We start from the raw sequence: 24,449 nt of genomic DNA on the forward strand, positions 1-24,449 counted from the left end.
CTGTTCCAGCCTGTTAGTGTCAGACTTGATGCATCGGTACCACTAGTCGTGCAGAAGCAGAGGCTTAGCTGGTTGGGGTCTTTAACGATTTTCCGGACCTTCTTTACAAACTGCGTGATATGGAGGTCCTGGATGGCAGGGAGCTTGGCCCCAGTGATGAACTGGGCTGTCACCCTCTGTAGCGCCATGCGATCGAGGGTGGTGCTGCTGCCATACCAAGCAGTGATGCAGCCACTCAAGATGCTTTCAATGGTGAAGCCGTAGAACTTTTTGAGGATTTCAGGGCCCATGCCAAACCGTTCCAACTTCCTGAGAGGGAAGAGGTGCTTTTGCGCCTTCTACACGACTACGTGTGGGAGAGGACTATTTTAAGTCCTTAGTGATTTGGACTTGAATAATTATAATATTGAATATGGAACCATGACGGTAATTAATGTTAATGAGTAATGGAACAAGTTTAGATGGAACAAGTTTATTGTATTAATATCTATAGATTATGTCATCCTGTGCTGTTCTGAGAAATAATGCTGCCAATATCAACTCTTAAAGAACGTCTCCATCTCAGTCTCTCGATCAGCCTCTAGAGGGCGGTCTATGCAAAATCTCCTTCCTCTTCATCCCTTTATAATCAGACACAGCTCTGGCCTTTCATTACAGAGAGCTTGGACTGACATTACAACATTACAAGTCCTGTACTAACTAATACTGAACAATGGAGCTTATGACTGTCTGGAGTTTAGTTGTTATGGTGATGTCCATACACAGTAAGTAAAGCATTACATGGTGACTGAAGAATGTATGAGTATCGTGGTTAAACTCTAAATTTGTGTAAATATCATATCTTCAACTGAATGTTGAGACATTTTGTTTTGCAGGTGTTTGTTGTGATATCAGACGGATCAGTCACCTTCTCAGGTGATAAAACCTTGAGACAAAATTGAATTGTCATGTAAAATCTCTGGGTTTAAAATTACAGACAATTGTATGCACTGGATAAGACAGAAACCAGGAAAAAGACTGGAGTGGACTGGGAGAACTAACTCTGCTGCCTACTTTTTCTGTTGTTGGTATTTCCTTAAAACTGCATTGTTGGTTAAGGGCTTGTGAGTAAGCATTTCACTGTAAGGTCTACAACTGTTGTTTTGATATGCAGACTCCCTGAAAAGCCAGTTCACTCTGACTGTGGACGTCTCCACGAGCACACTCTTCTTAAATTACAAGTCGGTCAGCAGAGGACTCTGTTGTTTATTATTGTGCTGGACAGAGACAGTGACTGAAGCTGGTGAAGCAGCTGTATACATAAAAAAAGAACACTTTTGTACTACTTCCTCTACAGGATTATACAGGGTATTAATAATACTTAATATCATTACTGTAAAGAATACAACAAAAATATCACAAAGCACTACCCAGCTTCTAACGTTCAAATTACACAATCAAATTACACAATCAATCTCTTGTCCAGTCTGATCAATCTTTCTTGTTGTCCCATGAATAAACAAAGTATTCAGAACATATGAACCTGGTCCCCATCACAGAATTCTATATGTAATCTCTGTGTGATCTTCACACCCCAGTGAGGAGGAGTCAATGTAAAACTCTGAGCTCTTCCATCACTACTTATCTCACTGTAGAGTGGAGGAGAGGGACTGAAGCTCTGACTGCTAGACTGAATGATAAACACTGACAATAGTCTAACATGTTTAACCTGTTATGGCTAGGGGGCAGTATTTTCACGGCTGGATAAAAAACGTACCCGATTTAATCTGGTTACCACTCCTACCCAGTAACTAGAATATTCATATACTTATTACATATGGATATAAAACACCCTGAAGTTTCTAAAACTGTTTGAATGGTGTCTGTGAGTATAACAGAACTCATTTGGCAGGCAAAAACCTGACAAGGTTTCATGCAGGAAGTGGCCTGTCTGACAAGGTGTCGTTCTTCTTGTCTCTGTTTATTGAAGAGTGAGGATCTTAGCTGTCCCGTGACACTTCCTACGGCTGCCATAGGGTCTCAGAAGGCGGTAAAAAGCTGAATCGTGGCTTTGCAGGCTCTGGCTGAAAAAAAGTAGCGCGTTTGGGTAGTGGCTGGTTACAGTACTGTGAGACTCAGGCTCGTGCCCGCGTCGACCGAAAGCTTTGTTTACTTTCCTCTGTTTAGCTAAAAGGAGATTCCCGGTCGGGAATATTATCGCTTTTTTACGAGAAAAATGGCATAAAAATGGATTTTAAACAGCGGTTGACATGCTTCGAAGTACGGTAATGGAATATTTAGATTTTTTTTGTTCCAAATTGCACCATGCGCTCGACCCTGATTTACCATTTCAGATAGTGTCTGGGACTCACGAACAAAACGCCTCTATTCGGATATAACGATGGATTATTTTGGACCAAACCAACATTTGTTATTGAAGTAGCAGTCCTGGGAGTGCATTCTGACGAAGACAACAAAAGGTAATCAATCTTTTATAATAGTAAATCTGATATTGGTGAGTGCTAAACTTGCCGGGTGTCTAAATAGCTGGCCCGTGATGCCTGGGCTATGTACTTAGAATATTGCAAAATGTGCGTCCTGACCAAAATACTGCACAACTACTCCCTCTGCTGGTCAGGATGTGACAATTAAATGTTAAACCATTCATAATGATGCTGACTAAATAACAACTATTAAAAGTTAAACCATTCATAATGACACTAACTAAATAACAACTATTAAATGTTAAACCATTCATAATGATGCTCACTAAACAACATCTATTAAATGTTAAACCATTCATAATGATGCTGACTAAATAACAGCTATTAAAGGTTAAACCATTCATAATGATACTAACTAAACAGCATCTATTAAATGTTAAACCATTCATAATGACGCTAACTAAATAACATATATTAAAGGTTAAACCATTCATAATGACGCTGACTAAACAGCATCTATTAAATGTTAAATCATTCATAATAACGCTGACTAAATAACAACTATTAAATGTTAAACCATTCATAATGACGCTGACTAAACAACATCTATTAAATGTTAAACAGTTCATAATGATGCTGACTAAATAACATATATTAAAGGTTAAACCATTCATAATGATGCTGACTAAATAACATATATTAAAGGTTAAACCATTCAAAATGATGCTGACTAAACAACATCTATTAAATGTTAAACCATTCGTAATGATGCTGACTAAATAACATCTATTAAAGGTTAAACCATTCATAATGATGCTGACTAAAGAACATCTATTACATGTTAAACCATTCATAATGATGCTGACTAAACAACATCTATTAAATGTTAAACCATTCATAATGATGCTGACTAAATAACAACTATTAAAGGTTAAACCATTCATAATGATGCTGACTAAATAACAACTATTAAAGGTTAAACCATTCATAATGATGTTGACTAAATAACAACTATTAAAGGTTAAACCATTCATAATGATGCTGACTAAATAACAACTATTAAAGGTTAAACTATTCATAATGATGCTGACTAAATAGCAACTATTAATAAAGGTTAACCCATTCATACTAATGCTGAATAAGTTACTTTGAATGAAAATATTATACACCTTATTATAATGAAGGCTCATACATGTCTATTACAGTTGTAAAGCATTGTTCCTACAGGATTTAGGTAAAATGTTCTTATTAATTAACTGATTGTTAAAATATTAAAATATATTAAAATAAATAATAGATGTGTGTATTATTACCTATCCACAACCATCTGAATGTGTTGCTATCCTCATAGAGCAGGTGTGTGGTACTGGTGGGAGGTTTTTGTTATGGTGTGTATCACTGTGACTTTATGGGGGTCACAGTGATATTACGCCGTACAAAAACCCTTTGCTCCTGTATGGACACATCAACACTGAACAGGTCAAATAATCACCCCCCAGGACAATGGTAACAATGTAACCCTAATGAAACCTCACCATAAAAATGATTTTGGCCATAGCCATGATATTTGGTTTTATATTGTAACATAAATCCATCATTTTGCAAACAACTGTCACAAATTGACAATGGATACACCCTTTGTCAGAAACAATAACCACAAACATTGAAGATTAATCCACCAACTCATAGAGAATATAATTCTGTAAGATTCTGTAGCTTTTTATACCTCACTGAGAGCAGAGTCATATGGAATCCCTATGGAGATGTGAAGGAGGTGTTTTTGTGCTGGAGTATATCACTGTGATATGGGGTGGGGGGCACAGTGAAATGAGGCTGTACAAAAACCTCAGAGACAAAACCTGCATTATATCTGCATGAGCATTGGGACAATGGGGAGAAACCATACAGTATTCTTCAAATGACCATCTGATGTTGATATAAGCCCATTGTACTTTTTTTTACATTTTCAAAAAGTATGTTTTGATAGTGATGTCATGACATTTACCTGAGCATGAGTTTTTAAAAGGTATACAAAACATCAGTCCTTAAGGAATCAGATGTATGATAGTATTACGATATTGCATTATATTTTCATCTTTATTGGATTCAGTATCATCACTTTAAAGCTGCCTATTGAAGTGCAGTGTTTTTGTACAGGCAGTGAATGGAGACATAGCACTGTGATGCTTTTGACTACTGGGGTAAAGGGACACAAGTCACCGTCTCAACAGGTAAGCAAACTTACATTTATTATATCCATCAAATGTTTAATTTTCCCATTCTATTTTGTGTGTTGAAAGAACATATGTCTTTTGCATTTTTCAGATGCAAAATGTCCTTGAAAAGACCTGTTCATATTCCACTAAAGAAATGGTTTACCACAATTTGCTTATTCCCTGGAAAGTCAAATAGTTCCTCATTTTCTAGGTTCTGCTCTTATAGAATAATGCAAAAGTTTGTTTCCTAAAGTCTTATAAATGGAAAACCATTCGGTTTTAGTGATGGAGTTATCAAGATTAGTTGAAACCGATTGCTGTAAAGAGGGTCATTTTTGTATTGCTTGGCATACGCCCTTGTCACGCTGTGTATAGCTACTTTGACTATTGGGGGAAAGGGACAATGGTCACAGTCTCATCAGGTAAGCCATTGTTTTTGTGTGTTTTTTTTAATGCAATCAAATTGTTGTAGTTTGTAGATAAATCATTGTTTTATGGAGAAAAGTAGACATTATTACTTGGATAATGTTGGTAGTGTAGCACACCTAGGTAAAGCAGTATATTGTTTGTTCATAATTAGCTGTAGTTAGTTGATTATGTAGGCTTTGCTTTAGGTCAAAAATTACCATGTAAAAACGAAAATGCAGGCTATTCATATGGGAGTCAAACACATAAACCGATTATAGGGTATAAGAATAAGACTCCATCTTAGCCTATATTGAAATGAGTGTTAATTGGCATCACCTTAATCCATATAAATAATTACATTAAAATGTTTTATTAGAGGAACATGATCTTTTATTTTACAGTTCTGTTTCCATTGGTAAATCTGTCTGCAATTGAATGTGTTTATGTGTATTTAATTGTGCCTTCCTGTATTATACCTTTTCTAAAATGTTTATTCTACTCTACTTTGCAGTTACTTTATGTTTGTTTTCTTATATTTTATTACTTATTATTGTTGTTGCATTGTTGAGAAGGAACCTGAAAGTAATTTTTTTTAGATGGTGTATTTGTATCCTATCCTGTACATACAACTAATAAAACTAGAAATGTAGTGGTAGTTACACATCAAAGAATACAAGACAACCAACTACATGGAATTAAATGGTGCCTTATAGTGCCAGATTAAATGAATTAGTAGTTATTAGGTTACAACTGTGTAATGACCATTTTACCATGGTAATTCCTAGTAGTTACCTGGTCATTTCTGTACATTCAAATCAAGTGTTACCTTTCTTTCTTTGAAACTGTCTTTCTTGCAGCAACCACAGCCCCCTCTTCCCTGCTCACTCTTATGAACTGTGGAACCCCTTCTAACGACATCTACAGCCTCGGTTGTGTCGCTAAAGGCTTTTCGCCTTCCTCACACACCTTCAAATGGACAGATGCCAGCGGGAAAGCGCTGACAGACTTCGTCCAGTACCCAGCAGTCCAGAGCGGGGGAACCTACACAGGAGTCAGTCAGCTCCGAGTGGCTAAGAGTGTCTGGGAAATGACAAAGTCTTTCAGTTGTTCTGTGGATCATGCTGGAGTTGTAAAGACAGCAGTCATCAATAGACCAAGTAAGATGTGGACATTATATAGTATTTTTCTATGAAGTTCTAAAGATTGCATTTGAATGTTTGTGATGTAAACTATTTCTGTTTACAAAACCTGATTATAAAATGATACTTGGCGTTAACACTGGATGTCTTTAAAATATCCGTGGTTAAACTAACATGCAGACACTTTTGTTTACCTCCCGCTACTCAGTCTCAAACCCTCCAACAGTGTCTTTGCTGTCGGCACCCATTGGCACCACCCAGTACTTGATGTGTATAATTGAAGATTTTGCCCCCAAAAAAGTCACTGTCAGCTGGAAGAAGAATGACAAGGTAGTGGAGGGCCTGACCCCTACTGTAGGCCTACAGCTGTCAGGCCTCTACTCAGGCAGCAGTCTGCTGAAGGTCAACAACACTGACTGGAACAACAAGGTCAAGTACAGCTGTGTGGTGCAGCACCAGGAACAAACCATCAACAAGACGATCTCCAAAACAGGTCTATATATAGGAGTAGACTGTACTACAATTGATGTCATGCTCACATACAGGATCTCTATTATTTAGTGTAGTTCCTCATCAGTAACATGTCATACTTTCTTTCCCATTGCTTCTCTCCCTTTTCAGAACCACTGACGCTGACTCTGAACCCACCGAGTGTGAAAAAGGTGTTCATAGACAACCAAGCAGTGATGGACTGTGTCATCAGTGGTACAGACCAGGACACAGTATCTGGTACCACTATCACCTGGCATGTCAACGGACGGAAACAGACGGATCACATCGATCTGAAAGATATTGAATCAAAGGGCAACCTGAACCGCAGGGTCAGTACTCTGACCATAGGCCAGACGGAGTGGACCAAGGTGAACAAAGTCCAGTGTTCTGCCATGAAGAGAGGTGAAGACACACCGGTCATTCAGGACCTCAGCTTCACCTAAGGAAGTAGGTCACTGAAACGTCTCAATGTGGTTGTGATAAATGGTCACATGCTCCAGGTTCTGGAGAGGGAGACACAGGATGTGCAGACATTTGCTCCAGCCCAGCGCTAACACACCTGAGTCAGCAAATCAACTAGTCATTAACTAATCATCACTATTGTTTAGTTGAATCAGGTGTGTTAGTGCTGGACTAGAACAGAAACCTGCACACCCCTGTGTTGCTCCAGAACCAGGGTTAAGGACCACTAGGTTCATTTTAAACTGATATTCATATACTGGTGTTCACATGTACCTACATGTACATGAGTGTAACGTTTCTGCTTAAAATCAATCCTCTTGCAGTTGAAGCCCCTTCTGTGTCCGTCCACCTTCTACCGGAGGAAGACACCAAGAAGGAGGGGGAAGTGACTCTGGTGTGCCTGGTGGTCTGCCCGTCTCTCTGTGATGTTTACATCATGTGGCAGGTGGACAGCGGTCAGTACCAGGAGGGGGTCACCAGCCCTCTTCAGAAAACCCAGAAAGGCAACTACTCCGTCACCAGCGTCTTCACCACCACCAAGGATACGTGGGAGACAAACGTGCTTTTCACATGCGCCGTCAAGCACGCCGGCTTGGACAACAACACCGCACTTATGGGGAGGAGTGTGTCCAAGTCCTTGGGTAACTCATGTGAAGACATGTGATATTAATCTGTGTGTGTTGTGTCGTTGTGTCTCCTTATTGACTCCTCTGTGGGTCAGAATAGCCAATTACTAGGAGTGTCCCCTGTTGTCCTCTTTGATGTCATTGTTGTTGTCCCTTGAGTTAAAGTTAACATGTTAGTGTTGTCATTGTTTTGTTAACTGTAGACGTGTATATTGTCTAATGTGATATTGTCCAGTCTACTGTGTTATAAGATTTCTGTCCTATTGCACAGCCTTGTGTTGCCGTTGTTGTCCTTTGTCATTGTTCAATGTGTCTTCCTAATGTGGAGACTGGCTAATAAACAATACCGCATTTGAGATCACATGGTTTGGTGTTCGTATATGAATTGCTTAAAGTCTTAGAAAATATACTGGTCTATTGTTCATATAAAAACATAATGAAGACAATTGTTTTGTCATGAAAAGACAACATCACTGAATAGCCTACATAGTAGTACTATGCTTCCAGTAAGGTGGTCATGGATGTACTATTTAGTGTAAAGGTGTAGCTTGACATAATGTGAGTGGGTGTGCATGTTAATATTAGGCCAAGTCTGCACAGATCAGTTTCATGTGTTCTTTGTGTGTTGATGTGTGTGTCTGTGTGTGTCCATATAAATTGCGCTCATGTAGCTGTATTTGTTAGAATACGATAAAGACTAATACAGGTGTACAATACACATGAACACATGAATATACACACGCGAACAAGCAGACACATGAACACACGCACACGAGGACACAAGTCTATGTCCGTTCCTCATCACCTGTCTCTCTCCCTGTTCTCAGAGAACATCCTACTGACTGAGCCTGAGGCGGGCTTCGCTCTGAGCTGCACAGACAACGATGAGGATGAGTTCGGCAGCCTGTGGTCCACCACCTCCTCTTTTATCATCCTCTTCCTTCTTTCCCTCACCTACAGCACAGTACTCAGCCTGGTCAAGGTACTGACACCACTTATTTAATGTGATTGTAGACTTCTGATGAAGGCCATTGGCAGCTGAACCGTCATGATTTGAAATGAAAAAATAAGGTATCAAGTGTTTGTTTGTTTATTGTCTGTTTATTGTAATAACCTGTATCTGTCTCTGCCTCCTTTCAGATGAAGCAGTGAAGAACACATGATGGACTGCAGAGATAGATGTGTCTTGATTAGAAAGATAATGGTCTGTGATGGTTATGGCGTACAGTAGTGTTCTTCAGTAATAATGTTATGTATATATCCAATACATTATTGATTATGATTGATTAGTATTGTTTTTCTCACTATTATACATTCATTGTAGTGATATGTTATTTTTCATTAATTGATTTCTATTGTACAGTATCTTTAAATATAAAGTGTATCCTGTGAAGTCTGTGTCCTTTTTTACTTTAATAAAATCTAACTTTTAGCTAGTCGTTGTCATTTTGCTGACACATCCACTGGATGCTAATGCTGGGAGAAGGACACATCCTATATTGTGTTTGGGGCGGCAGGTAGCCTAGTGGTTAGAGCGTTGGGCCAGTAACGTTTGTTCTTGTCACGTCCTGACCAGTATAAGGGGTTATTTGTTATTGTAGTTTGGTCAGGACGTGGCAGTGTTTGTTTAGAGTGTTTCGGGGTTTGATGGGCTATGTTCTGTTTTAAGAGGGGTGTTTGTTTAGAGTGTTTCTGGGTTTGTTGGGCTATGTTCTTGTTAGTCTATTTCTATGTTAGTTCTAGTATATCTATTTCTATGTGGTGTTTGTTGGGTGGACCTTCAATTGGAAGCAGCTGCTCCACGTTGCTTCTAATTGAAGGTCATATTTAAGAGGGGTGTTTATCTATGGGATTTTGTGGGTAGTTGTTCCTTGTATGCCTTACAGGACTGTTTATCGTCGTTATTTTTGTATACTTTTGTTTTGGTTTTCCTTTTTTCTGCCGAATAAAAGAAGATGAGTATACACATTCCCGCTGCATTTTGGTCAAATCCTTACGACACCCGGGACAGTTCTGCCCCTGAACAAGGCAGTTAACCCACTGTTCCTAGGCCGTCATTGTAAATAAGAATTTGTTCTTAACTGACTTGCCTGGTTAAATAAAGGTAAAATAAAAAGACATTGCCTATTGAAATGTTTCTGCTTGTCAGTTATCTATGGAGCCAATTTGCAGCTGTACTTCCTCCCAGGACAGACTAAAACAACGTTAGGCTATATCCGCAATACACAACAAGACTTCAACATTCTGTTATCAGTTGATCTGAGGTGGTTTCTTGGTTCTCTAACTTGTCTAATAATAGTGTCATGCAAAAGCAGCTTCCTCTCTCTCTTTCCCCTTGATACCACACCTATGGCACTGAGACTGTCCAGCAACTGCCAGGGCCACAAATACACTTCCTTGAAAGAAGAGAAACACTGCATGTATGAAAGCAACGCACCCACACACCCACACCAGCACACACACACACGTATACTTATATTTCAGTGCTTTGATGATTATTATTATAGTTGTTGATTATTTGGTAACTTAGATCAGTGGTTCCCAACCGATGTGCCGCCGCACACTGGTGTGAGTTGAGGAACTCTCAGGTATACTTTGAAACTTCTCCTGAAAAAAAAATGGACCACAAAAAATGTATGCACATGGACTTTTGACCTGGGAGCTCTAGTCCCGGTCAGATAATACATTAAATGGAACATGGTTACATCTGTAACGTTGTTTCATGTCCAGTGCCCTCAGGCTGTTGAGGGGCACGTAAATGAATATATGGAATTGTTTAAAAATGGACATAACATGGATAATTTATCTATTTGATTTTGAATTTTAGGACTCCTTTAGGTATCAACAAAAATATATAAACAAATTACAGTATTTGATAAAATATTGAATTTGGCCTTTACTGCAAGTCCACAGAAATGCATTGAATAACACATTTATAAATGGCAAAACAGTCATATCTATCAAAAGAAATATGGTTTTGAAGTGTTTGTCTTATATTTAGGAGATATGAGAAAGCTCAGGATTTTCATAATTTTTTCACCCGGTACCGTGTTACTTTTATGACACTCGTGGGGGTTGTAGGACAAAACTGAGGACACCATTGTGTTTGTGCGAGTTTCATCTTGTTGGCCAATCCATTCAGACACTACAGATTTTCATGAGAAGACAGATTTCCGAGATGTCTCCTGGTCTGACAAACAACGTTGTAGCTCTGACACTTTCCACCGCAGATGCCAAAGGCAGCCCATAAAAAGAAAAATGAATTGATTTATCTTAAACTGACAGATTAAATTGACAGATTATTTTTTTTTTGTTATGTTATGTTAACCCCGGACCAAACGACTCTTAAAGACAAATTAACGCTCAAGAGTAAGAAACTATGAAAACTATTAACATATTTCAGATAAACCCTATATCATTTATTGATAAAAATGTTTGTCACATAAAATAGGTGATTTTCAGAATGGATCAGATGTGATGGAGGTCATTACCACTAAATAAATGAATAGGGACATTTTACGTGTGCCACAGAATTTTATATCCCATCACAGTTGTGAACCACTGACTTAGATACAGGTTACTTTCTATGTGTGTAAATACTATGGTAATGAATACTCAGGGAGAAAAAGGTGTAGATTCACTCGCAGAGCACGGCAGATGTTTATTAAGCCTTAGCAGAAGGCAGGAATCGTGGTCACAGGCAGGCAGTCAAAAACAAACAATACCTCACAACCATACAAACAGAAAGAACTGAACTAAATAGGGAGCTGAAAAACGAACACAGGTGAAATCAATTAACAAAAATGAAAGACTGGGCTACGTTCCAGAACACAAAGAAACAGGGCTACGTTAAAGAACACAAAGAAAAAGAACACAAGATTGACTAAGAAAAAAAAGCAGAACCTTACAACTACTGGAGACTAACAGGCTGCCAGGGCATCAGAGCTGCTATCAACAGCAACACCTGTATTCAGCGCATGAGGCTACTTCTGCTAACAACTACAGGGAGCTTGAAGACAGCAGCTCTTGTAAACCAGCTAAACATTATCATCTAGTGGAAATCTAAAGTCACACCATGAAGGAAATATTCTTTACTGTAATAAGAGACTGGCCCTCATCTCTGCCACATATAATACAGTAAGTATTATTCAGAGAGAATGATGTTGAATAGTCCTGGAGATCAACCAAATCAAAGTTTAATGGTCGCGTATATGATTTGCAGGTGTTATGGCAACTTTTAATACCCAGCGCTATTCAACATTGTTCTTTTTTAATATGTAATGAAATAATTGAAAATATGGAAAAGGTCTATCCTTAGCAGCATGTTGTAATAAATGTTAAGACAATTTCAGTGATAGGTGTAGAACCTACAGGAGATAAGGTTAATAGCCCAGTGCCAGCTGTGGCCAACCTCCAGAGGGCGAGCTATGCAAACTTACTTCCCTTCCCCCTCTGTATATAAAGCAGCATGTTGCCAACTCATCATTCAACTCATACAATAGTTACTAGAGTTATGTGACATTTCAGAAACCAGAATCACTATGAACACTTGTGGGTTTGTTATTTTTTACACTAGCAGGAATCAGCTATTTATTATTGTGCTTGAGAGACATCGTGGCTGAAATTGCTGGGGCTGCTGCTCCAAAACCACCCAGTCAAAACTACGCCACATATGCACACACCTCTGTGGCCCACCTAGGGGTCACTGCCCCTTCTTAGAATACCACTGTTCTACAGTATGAGGTCTCAATACTGTACTATAACATGTAACACTCCACATTCATACAAATTCTCATTCATATTCCTGTAGTGCAAAGAACATTTATTTTACAACCTAAAGAGATGCTGCGTAATTCCCTCTTTAAGTTTATATGATTATCCATTCTCATCTGTGCACTCTATCCTTCAGCCACAATGGCCGGTGAGAATGGATTGGCATTTCTTCATATACATTTAGATTATAATATCTGACAAGATCAACTCTACTGGCTAAAGACACATTTCCAATGTAAAAATAAGATAATTAATTGAATCATAGAGATTTGTGATGACTCCAGGGAAATATTGGTCCCTGGTGTGTGGAGAGGTTTTTGTATGGGTGTGTGTCATCATGATAACTACGGGGCACAGAAACCACTGTGGTGGAAAATGGCTACCTACTTCCTCTCATACACAATTACAAGAGAAACATTTAAGCAGCTACTCCAATTATTGGATTCTGACAACAGAATGTGTTTATTTTAAGTAAAAAAATATATTTGTAACTTTCAATGATGACAAAAAATGTTCTGTTTAAAACAAATGTCCTCAGGAAGGTGCTTTAATCATTGTAATGGTCAAAATGCCTGAACTAATCAAAGTGTTATTAATAAGTAGTAAAACATAATTTGACATTTTGTTCATCAGATCAAAATCAATAGATCATGTTATGGTTGTTGTGAAAAGTTGCACATGTTTATTCCATCTTTGGCCGTGCACAGAGTGGTGGGGAGGTTTTTGTACAGGGTTAAACCACTGTGCCATATAGCGGGTCACAATGATACAGTCCATGACAAAAACCTCCCACCTCTACCAAACACAGAGTGTGAGAGTGCTGACAGCTAAGGAACACAGACATACACATTCTGATTGTCTGTATGCAGCTAACCTTACCGTGCTGGTACATTTATACACATTATCAACTCAAACAAGTGTCCATACTCTTTAGGCCTACTTCAGACAAAGAAATCTCAACATTAAACACTTTAAAACAGACATAAACTGGGGAACAACTATCTTCTGTACACTGTGATCTGGTGGTTGTAAATGACACAGGATTGGAAAATACATGGTTCACATAAAGACATTGTAGGTTTCAGTGAGTTTTACTGAGAGGATTCTGTGGCTGTGTGTGACATGGGTTTTTGTAATGGTGTGAGTCTCTGTGTATGGGAATGGCCACAGTGATCAACATCAATACAAAAACCCCTCCATGGACATGAGGGTTGACAGAATTGTACTGTCTGCACACTGACTGCACTCTGGACCCATATGGGAGAGCATTTCACTGCTATGAATTTGAATGGTCATATTCTCATCTTCAATTTTTCCATTCCAGTATTGGTTGCTATGCTGCTATTGTGTCTTATGTTTCTGATTTCGTACTGATTCCTACTGAGCTGTTTTTTAGCCAAATTGTTGAATGAAAGTCATGTTTGTTTTTCTGACATGCCTGTCCGTATAAATATACAGTGTAGCACACTTTAAAGGTGGCCTATCTTGACATTCAAATTGTCCAGACATATAGCTTTATTTACAGGAGGTATTGACATTTTGACAGAAAACGAATGCCCTGATTTACAGAAATATTGGAACAAAGTTATCTAATGAAGACAAACAATTTCGAATCCTCCGATCCTGTAGCCTGCTCCTGACCGTTGTACAGCGACATAGAAACCCTGAGGGTTTTGTTTTTCGTTTTTCTCTGAATAGAAACACCATAATATTAATCAAATTAATTAAGCCAAATTTCTTCAAGTCAATCCCATATATTATGTTATTACAAAAAAGGTTTTATATTCTCTGGTAATGCCAATAAGGAATACTATCCATTTTTATTCAAAGATGCCCTCTGGTGGTCAAACTAGCCATATCTTGCGGTAACAGAAAAAATTGTTGAGAATTAAATGACGTGCCACAGAATGCTGCAGCAGCACGCTAGGTGTGCCGCAGTATGACACAACTTTTAAAGGAGGAGCCACTGTCAGTAGAACCAATGGATGTTGAACATGCTAAACTTAATGCCCAGTCTATCCTGTCTCAGGACTTATTATGGACAGAGCAGTCCATCTACAGCGGACTGTTACTTTTCAAACAGTTGTTATGCTTTAAGACATGCAAATATACAGAAAGGATGAAAATGCAGTTGTGGTCTATAGCACCACCAAGGACCATTCTCTGATGACGTAGACCCTCTGAGAAAACTGAACCAGGAGAACTTTACGTAGTCAGAATCTTACTTTCTGGGCCTGAGATATTGAAACGTATGAAATTTTTAAGAGTTAAGTGTACAAGAAGCTAAATAGTCACAGATTCTGACCACATTGACTGAATATATCAATATAAACGGACTACTTAATAATACACACATACTTAAAGTATGGAATAAACAAATTTACAGTTACTTTTGTCATAATTATTATGTTTCAAGTCACACAGAACCACCATAGTTTCCATCATTTTTGGTCAAACTGTATAAGAAGTAAGTATTAATGCATCCATTCCATAGTCTAAGGGTTTATGTTTGATAATCCATTCCATTCCACACCGGCCCTGCTCTGCTTTTCTCAGTTGTGTCTGTTTCTCTCACACACCCCACCCCTCTCTTCTCTTATGTGACTTTCACAGCTGTGTGGCACCATGCTTGGTGAACTCCAGTCTGTCACCTGGGTGTTTCAGGGTCCCAGTTTAGCGTCTCTCATGATTCAGATAAACAGTTATTAAAGCAGTTAAGTATCTCAGGGACTGCACTTTCATGATCTAATTCTCACTACCTTGTTTCACCTGAGGAGAAACTGACTTTTGCATAAGCCAGCTGGTTGCTGGTAACCATATAATGTTTCAACCACATGAAAACGATTAGCATTTGGTTTGATTAAATGGTGAGAATGATCAAATAGCCAGACCATTTTGTCACGGTTTCATTTATATGATAGACCTTGTTAACAGTTGTATTAATTATATTATTTCATATTTTCAGTCATTCACTGATATTCATCACACACAATGTTATTGACAGACCATATTCATGGTTTGTGTTTGTAATAAATATAACACACTTATCAAGAATTGCATTGAACAATGAGTCCTTAACTAAAGTAATAAATTGCTCTATGTGGTTTCTCATAGCTGTTCTGGGAAACTCCCCCTAAATACTTTACTATGTCTTGATTCTAACTGTTTATAGGGAGAGAGAGTTTAAGAATTTGTTTTTATCAGGCGTATCTATCAAAATGAGTGTTGGGTGCAGTAGTTCAAAGCTACCCAAGCATGACTTCTACCCAGGACGCACCTGCACTCTGATAAAGACATTTCCCTGGTATAGTATCTTGATTAACCCAAAAAATGACCAATATATCATTGTAAAAGTGCAGTAACACATATAAAAACGAAATAAATTCACTGTTGTTATCAAAGTCATTGCAAAGGGTAGGTTTAACAGTTAACAGAGCAAATGAAATGTGAACATACTTTCATATGATTGGTTAGCTATACAAAACGTTGCAGAGAGCCTATCCAACTGACAATTTCTTAGAAATAAATATAAATGATTGGAACCAAGATTTTAAAATAACTGATATTGGCACAAGATGGAGGGAATGTTGGAACATAACTAACGAGATTACAGTTATTGCAAATGTACAATTAATCCAACATAAACTAATGTATAGAATGTATTATACAATTGACAGCATTCACAAATTCTACAAGGCAGAGTCATATCTGAAGTGTTAAACTAACAGTTACTCAATAATTCATGACTTCTGGGAATGTTATAAAGTCCAAAAGTTATGGTCAGAGTTGGAAAGACGGCTGTCAGAAGTATTCCAATGTAAATGTACTTTTAATTTGTCTGTATGCATATTTCAAGACATGAGGGTACAGTGGAATACCTGGTGCGTTGGAAAATACTTTTGTCATCAATCATCTTATAACAAATACATATACTTACAAACTGGAAATCAACCAAATGTCTGTCATTCACACAATGGAAATGTCAAATGATTTACTATCTAAAAATTGAAAGTGCGTGGGCAACGGAGAGAAACAAAATCATACAGTTTGAGGCCATGTGGCAGAAAGTGATACGGGCACTGGAGATAGGGGTGAGGGCTAGTTGGTCTGGGTAGGTGTGATGTTGTTGATGTTTGTATGATGTCGTTGTTTGTATGCGTATGTTTTCTATTGTTGATAAAAGGTTGAATAAAATAAAAGATTTTAGGGTACAGTACCTCAGGATGTGAATAGTATATATTTTTTTGGTATCTTGATTTATGTGTTTAATAAAAGGAATAATAATAAAAAAGGTATTTTCTGACTATTGAACAGATAGAGAGAGAGGATGACAGTGATAAAAGATAGAGGTTGTAGGGCAGTAGGCCCTATGTTGACAAGATACCACAATTTCTTTCTGGCACCACTTGTGTGAATGTGCCTGTGATATTGTTGTGATAAATATCAAAATGCAATATGATTTAATATAAAAAATTAAATGACTGTTCTTAATGTTGAAAAATACACAAAATGACTTTACTCTTCAAACAATATAGAAAATGTTTTCTTATCGACTGTGATCACTGATGTCTGGCTTTGTCTTTAATTTAATCATGGCCTTGAAACCTCTTTTATATGCATGTGACATTCTACCACCCAACAATGGTTGTCATGCAAATTCTGTCTGTGTACTTACAGTGCATTCGGAAAGTATTCAGACCCTTAACTTTTCCCACATTTTGTTACGTTACAGCCTTATTGTAAAAAGTATTAAATAAATACAATTCCTCATCAATCTACACACAATACCCCATAACGACAAAGCAAGACACGTTTTTAGAATTGTTAGCAAATGTATCAAAAACAGAAAACAGAAATACCTTATTTACGTAAGTGTTCAGACCCTTTGATATGAGACTCGATAATTGAGCTCAGATGCATCCTGTTTCCATTGATCATCCTTGAGATGTTTCTACAACTTGATTGGAGTCCACGTTTGGTAAATTCAATTGATTGGACATGCTTTGGAATGGCACACACCTGTCTATATAAGGTCCCACAGTTGACAGTGCATGTCAGAGCAAAAACCAAGCCATGAGGTCGAAGGAATTGTCTGTAGAGCTCCGAGACCTATCCAGGCATTGTAAGATTTGGCAGGCATCACCAACACATGGGCTGTTGCATCGGGCTGAACAACGGCATTTACCTATGACTGTATTCAGCACATAGCATGGCCTCTTGTGCCTTATTGCTCAATTACATCATCTATACTTAGGGTACAAAACATGAATAACACCTTCCTAATATTGTTCTGGGGGCCCTTCTGCCTTCAGAGCAGCCTCAATTCGACCATGGACTACAAGGTGGCTCCAGCATTCAATAGAGATGCTGGCCCATGTTGTCGCCAATGCTTCTCACAGTTGTGTTAAGTTGACTGGATGTCCTTTTGGTGCTGGACCATTCTTGATACACATGGGAAACTGTTGAGTCTGAAAAACTCAGCAGCGTTTCAGTTTTTGACACAAACTGGTGAGCTTGGCACCTACTACCATACCCCATTCAAATGCACAGATATTTTGTCTTGCCATTCCCCCGCTGAAAAGCACACATACGCAACCCATGTCTCAAGGCTCAAAAATCCTTCTTTAACCTGTCTCCTCCCCTTCATCTACACTGATTGAAGTGGATTTAACAGGTGACATCAATAAGGGATCATAGATTTCACCTGGATTCGCCTGGTCAGTCTTACATCATAGAAAGTAATATTTTGTACACTCAGTGTATATACACATATGTGCAGAAACAAAGAGTACAGGCTATGTGAGGTGTTCTCCTTTAATTACTGTGCTTACACTAAAATATGAGCTATCCCTTGAATATTCTTAGTTAGTTGTTTTATTCTTTGTTTTGATCAATTTGTACTGTTCTCCTTCTCATGTTCACTTCTTCATTCTCTTTCTCTCCGTCAGGTTTAAATGGTCAGAGTATGGAGTCCATTCCCTCAAGTCCACTCCAGAAAAAGTCTGGAGAAACTCTTAGCCTCTCCTGTAGATGAGCTGTCCTTGATAGCTTGATCCCTAATCTGACATTTACAGTAAATTACTGTAACCCAAACGGTGAAGGATTTCTCTAAATATTCAGAAAATCATTCTCGAAGATTCCCTACAGTTTTACCAACCTCCGTGACCTGAGCACAAAAAACTCTATGCCCTGGTTCGGGCATGGGGACCTAGTTTGTCTGTGACATGTCATGTGGTCAAAAAAAACTCCTGGCCCTACCGATGAGTCATAGATTGACCCCTGACCTTAAAGTCATCAGACACTCCCCCCATGACATCAGCTGTGGAGCAGCTGAGTTCATATCTCCACCCTCAGTATGAAGGGAAAAATCTACCTGTCTGCCCTGTGAGTTCTGCTTGGTTTTACTCCTCATCAACTCTTCATATGCTGAGCAAAGAAGATTTACAATATTTCATGTTTTCCCTCAATATTCCACCCTCTCTCCTTTCTCCTTTCCCCCTGTTTCCTCTCTCTCTTTCTCTCCATCAGGTCTACGTTGTCAGAGTATGGAGTCCATTCCCTCCAGTCCACTCCAGAACAAGCCTGGAGAAACTCTCAACCTCTCCTGTAGATGAGCTGGGTATACCTTTTTCAACATATGGTATGAACTGGATTCACCAACCTACAGGGAAACCACTGGAATGGATGGGCTGGATCAATACCAATACTGTAGCAGCAGGCTATGCCAAAACCCTGGACGGACAGATTGAACTGACCAAAGACAGCTCAGTGAGCATGACATCAGAAACTGTCTGGTCTGACTCTGCTGTGTATTACTGGGCACGCTGGGTACAGTGACGTGAGTGGTGGAGCTGTACAAAAACCCCTCAGACATATACTGAACAAAAATATAAACGCATGCGACAATTTCAAAGATTTTACTGAGCTACAGTTCATATAAAGAAATCAGTCAAATGAAATAAATTCTTTAGGCCCTAATCAATGGATTTCACATGACTGGGCAGGGATGCAGCCATGGGTGGGCCTGAGAAGACATAGGCCAACCCACTGGGGAGCCAGGCCCAGCCAATCAGAATGAGTCTTTCCCCACAAAATGGCTTTATTACAGACAGAAATACTCCTCAGTTTCATCAGCTGTCCATGTGGCTGGTCTCAGATGATCCCAAAGGTGAAGAAGCGAGATGTGAAGTTCCTGGGCTGGCGTGGCTACATGTGGTCTGTGGTTGTGAGGCCAGTTGGATGTACTGCTGAATTCTCCAAAACGACATTTGAGGCGGCTTATGGTAGAGTAATGAACATTCAGTTCTCTGGCAGCCACTCTTGTGGACATTCCTGCAGTCAGCATGCCAATTGCATGCTCCCTCAAAACTTAGGTCATCTGTGTCATTGTGTTGTGTGGCAAAACTGCACATTTTAGAGTGGACTTTTATTGTTCCCAGAATAAGGTGCACCTATGTAATGATCATGCAGTTTAATCAGCTTCTTGATATGCCACACCTATCAGGTGGATGGATTATCTTGGCAAAGGAGAAATGCTCACTAATAGGGAAGTAAACAAATTTGCATACATTTTTTGTGCGTATGGAACATTTCTGGTATCTTTTATTTCAACTCATAAAACATGGGACTCACACTTTACATGTTGCATTTATATTTTTGTTCAGTGTACAAGGAATCATTGAAATCTAATTCAGCCTCACACTCATCCACCAATACAGTGACTTTAACTTGCAGAGTCTGCAGGCTGAAGACACAGCTGTGTATTACTGTGCTTTCCACCACAGTGATACAAACCAGCAGCAGACCTGTACAAAACTCAGTATATTATACAGTATATTTATCCCAGGAGGGGCCAAGCTAACCTTCCAATGAACTTAAGCCTATTAACTAATGACTATTGTCATCACAGTGAAAGTCGATCGTTCAGGGTTGTGGTTAATTCCACAAATTAAATTCTAATTCAACCCCCTCTCTCTGTATATTCCATTTAATTAAATTCTAATTCCAAGTCAGTCTCTGAATTCAGAGATCATTCAATTCCTCTGAATTCTAATGTTAGGTAAATTCCAAGAATTCAATTACCAATTCAATATTATTCTCAACAATTCCACAAATTCAAATTCAAATTCCCTCAGGCTTTCAGGCGGACAATGTCATTGTTCAGAAAGCCTAGCCATACTGGAAATAATAGTTGAAATGACTAAAAACAAATGTTTGATATTACGTGGATTCATTCCTTTAACTAGGAAATGTACTAATATTAATACAAATTCTGACGGTTAAATGTTTTTACAATTCCAATTCAAACAGTTCAAACTGTCTAATTCCAATTCAATTCCAATTCCATAACTTGAAGATTGTTGAAATTCAAATTGAATTCCACATAAATGCTTCACTTTGAGTGAATTCAAGAATTGACATTTCAAATTAATTTGAAATTGACCCCAACCCTGCAATCATTCAAAAAATGGGGATAATCATAAAAAAGATATATGTAAACCACTAACCTGATAGATATCTACATGATAAAAGCCTCTTAACTCCCAAAGAATAAAACATTTTATTTAATATGAATGTCCTACAGTGTTAAATATTGGAGAGAATTTTTTTAATTCATAATAAACATAGCCTAATTTATTATTTATTGCATCTATCTAGAGGACCTGGATAAATGCATTAGTATGGCTACATACTGAATACAGTATACTCCCGCCCTCTTCCTACATCAGTGCAAACCCTCCCTCAGGCCCTTTCCCTACTTAAACAGTGTGTTTGTCTGTCCTTAGAGGCCCTCTGAGTTCTGGAGAGTAGAGAAAAGATGCTCCCACCAGTTCAGCTTCAACACAAACCATGTCCCCTACATCTCTGTTGCTGCTGCTGGCAGCTGCCTCTTGTGAGTCTCTACATCAACAGTATAAACTAAAAGGAACATTAAAATCTTCAATATACACTCAATCATTTCCATGTACACAGTGATACCAATACATGGTTTTCATGTTTTTTTTTCTCCTTACAGGTGTTCATTTTGATGTTGTTCTAACTCAGCCAGGTTCAATGGTTGTTAAGCTAGGAGTGTCACTCACCCTATCCTGTAGGTTCTTCATAATGTGGATCGGATCCTTTTTTTCAATTTTCGTCTAAAATGACATACCCAAATCTAACTGCCTGTAGCTCAGGACCTGAAGCAAGGATATGCATATTCTTGGTACCATTTGAAAAGAAACACTTTGACGTTTGTGGAAATGTGAAATCAATGTAGGAGAATATAACACATTAGATCTGGTAAAAGATAATACAAACAAAAAAACATTTGTTTTCTATTTATATATTTTTTCCATCATCTTTGAAGTGCAAGAGAAAGGTCATAATATAATATTGCAGTTCAGGCACAATTTAGATTTTGGCCACTAGATGGCAGCAGTGTGTGTGCAGGGTTTCAGATTGATATAGTTAAGTATTGCAATACTGGACAATATCTTGTATCAAGTCTGCCCAAATGTGCCGAATCGGTCAATTGATACATTTTCAAGTACATAACGATAGAGAACATACAAAAATGATATGGTAATTCAAAATGAAAGTTTACACAGTCCCAGGAATGTCATACATGATGGATCATTAGCTTATACACTAACTTTCACACATCTAGATGGCCGGAAATGTTCACAAGCACTGCCATACATTTGTTTTTACAAAAATAACTTGATAAATACAGTTGAAGTCGGAAGTTTACATACACCTTTGCAAAATACATTTAAACTCAGTTTTTCACAATTCCTGACATTTAATCCTATAAAAAAATTCCCTGTCTTAGGTCAGTTAGGATCACCATTTTATATTAAGAATGTGAAATGTCAGAATAATAGTAGAGAGAATGATTTATTTACATTTACATTTACATTTAAGTCATTTAGCAGACACTCTTATCCAGAGCGACTTACAAATTGGTGCATTCACCTTATGATATCCAGTGGAACAACCACTTTACAATAGTGCATCTAAATCTTTTAAGGGGGGGGGTAGAAGGATTACTTTATCCTATCCTAGGTAGTCCTTAAAGAGGTGGGGTTTCAGGTGTCTCCGGAAGGTGGTGATTGACTCCGCTGTCCTGGCGTCGTGAGGGAGCTTGTTCCACCATTGGGGTGCCAGAGCAGCGAACAGTTTTGACTGGGCTGAGCGGGAACTGTGCTTCCTCAGAGGTAGGGGGGCCAGCAGGCCAGAGGTGGATGAACGCAGTGCCCTTGTTTGGGTGTAGGGCCTGATCAGAGCCTGAAGGTATGGAGGTGCCGTTCCCTTCACATCTCCGTAGGCAATCACCATGGTCTTGTAGCGGATGCGAGCTTCAACTGGAAGCCAGTGGAGAGAGCGGAGGAGCGGGGTGACGTGAGAGAACTTGGGAAGGTTGAACACCAGACGGGCTGCGGCGTTCTGGATGAGTTGTAGGGGTTTAATGGCACAGGCAGGGAGCCCAGCCAACAGCGAGTTGCAGTAATCCAGATGGGAGATGACAAGTGCCTGGATTAGGACCTGCGCCGCTTCCTGTGTGAGGCAGGGTCGTACTCTGCGAATGTTGTAGAGCATGAACCTACAGGATCGGGTCACCGCCTTGATGTTAGTGGAGAACGACAGGGTGTTGTCCAGGATCACGCCAAGGTTCTTAGCACTCTGGGAGGAGGACACAAGGGAGTTGTCAACCGTGATGGCGAGATCATGGAATGGGCAGTCCTTCCCCGGGAGGAAGAGCAGCTCCGTCTTGCCGAGGTTCAGCTTGAGCTGGTGATCCGTCATCCACACTGATATGTCTGACAGACATGCAGAGATGCGATTCGCCGCCTGGTTATCAGAAGGGTGAAAGGAGAAGATTAATTGTGTGTCGTCTGCATAGCAATGATAGGAGAGACCATGTGAGGATATGACAGAGCCAAGTGACTTGGTGTATAGCGAGAATAGGAGAGGGCCTAGAACAGAGCCCTGGGGGACACCAGTGGTGAGAGCACATGGTGCAGAGACAGATTCTCGCCACGCCACCTGGTAGGAGCGACCTGTCAGGTAGGACGCAATCCAAGCGTGGGCCGCGCCGGAGATGCCCAGTATCAAAGGCAGCAGATAGGTCTAGAAGGATGAGAGCAGAGGAGAGAGAGTTAGCTTTAGCAGTGCGGAGAGCCTCCGTGACACAGAGAAGAGCAGTCTCAGTTGAATGCCCAGTCTTGAAACCTGACTGATTAGGATCAAGAAGGTCATTCTGAGAGAGATAGCAGGAGAGCTGGCCAAGGACGGCACGTTCAAGAGTTTTGGAGAGAAAAGAAAGAATGGATACTGGTCTGTAGTTGTTGACATCGGAGGGATCGAGTGTAGGTTTTTTCAGAAGGGGTGCAACTCTCGCTCTCTTGAAGACGGAAGGGACGTAGCCAGCGGTCAAGGATGAGTTGATGAGCGAGGTGAGGAAGGGGAGAAGGTCTCCGGAAATGGTATGGAGAAGAGAGGAGGGGATAGGGTCAAGTGGGCAGGTTGTTGGGCGGCCGGCCGTCACAAGACGCGAGATTTCATCTGGAGAGAGAGGGGAGAAAGAGGTCAAAGCACAGGGTAGGGCAGTGTGAGCAGGACCAGCGGTGTCGTTTCACTTAGCAACGAGGATCGGATATCGTCAACCTTCTTTTCAAAATGGTTGACGAAGTCATCCGCAGAGAGGGAGGAGGGGGGAGGGGGAGGAGGATTCAGGAGGGAGGAGAAGGTAGCAAAGAGCTTCCTAGGGTTAGAGGCAGATGCTTGGAATTTAGAGTGGTAGAAAGTGGCTTTAGCAGCAGAGACAGAAGAGGAGAATGTAGAGAGGAGGGAGTGAAAGGATGCCAGGTCCGCAGGGGAGGCGAGTTTTCCTCCATTTCCGCTCGGCTGCCCGGAGCCCTGTTCTGT

At 39.5% G+C, this 24,449-nt stretch overlaps 1 gene segment (V, D, J or C); it reads left to right on the forward strand.

Annotated features, from left to right (window-relative positions):
- Window positions 1–4,048: 4,048 nt before the first annotated feature.
- LOC106606762 (Ig mu chain C region membrane-bound form-like) lies at window positions 4,049–9,198 on the forward strand. The segment is given in 8 exon segments: window positions 4,049–4,063; window positions 4,600–4,654; window positions 5,905–6,204; window positions 6,395–6,679; window positions 6,808–7,125; window positions 7,464–7,781; window positions 8,594–8,748; window positions 8,907–9,198. Coding segments are annotated over 8 exon segments (1,458 nt in total).
- Window positions 9,199–24,449: the final 15,251 nt, after the last annotated feature.

Source organism: Salmo salar, unplaced genomic scaffold (genome assembly GCF_905237065.1).
Source record: "Salmo salar unplaced genomic scaffold, Ssal_v3.1, whole genome shotgun sequence".
NCBI classification, from domain to species: domain Eukaryota; kingdom Metazoa; phylum Chordata; class Actinopteri; order Salmoniformes; family Salmonidae; genus Salmo; species Salmo salar.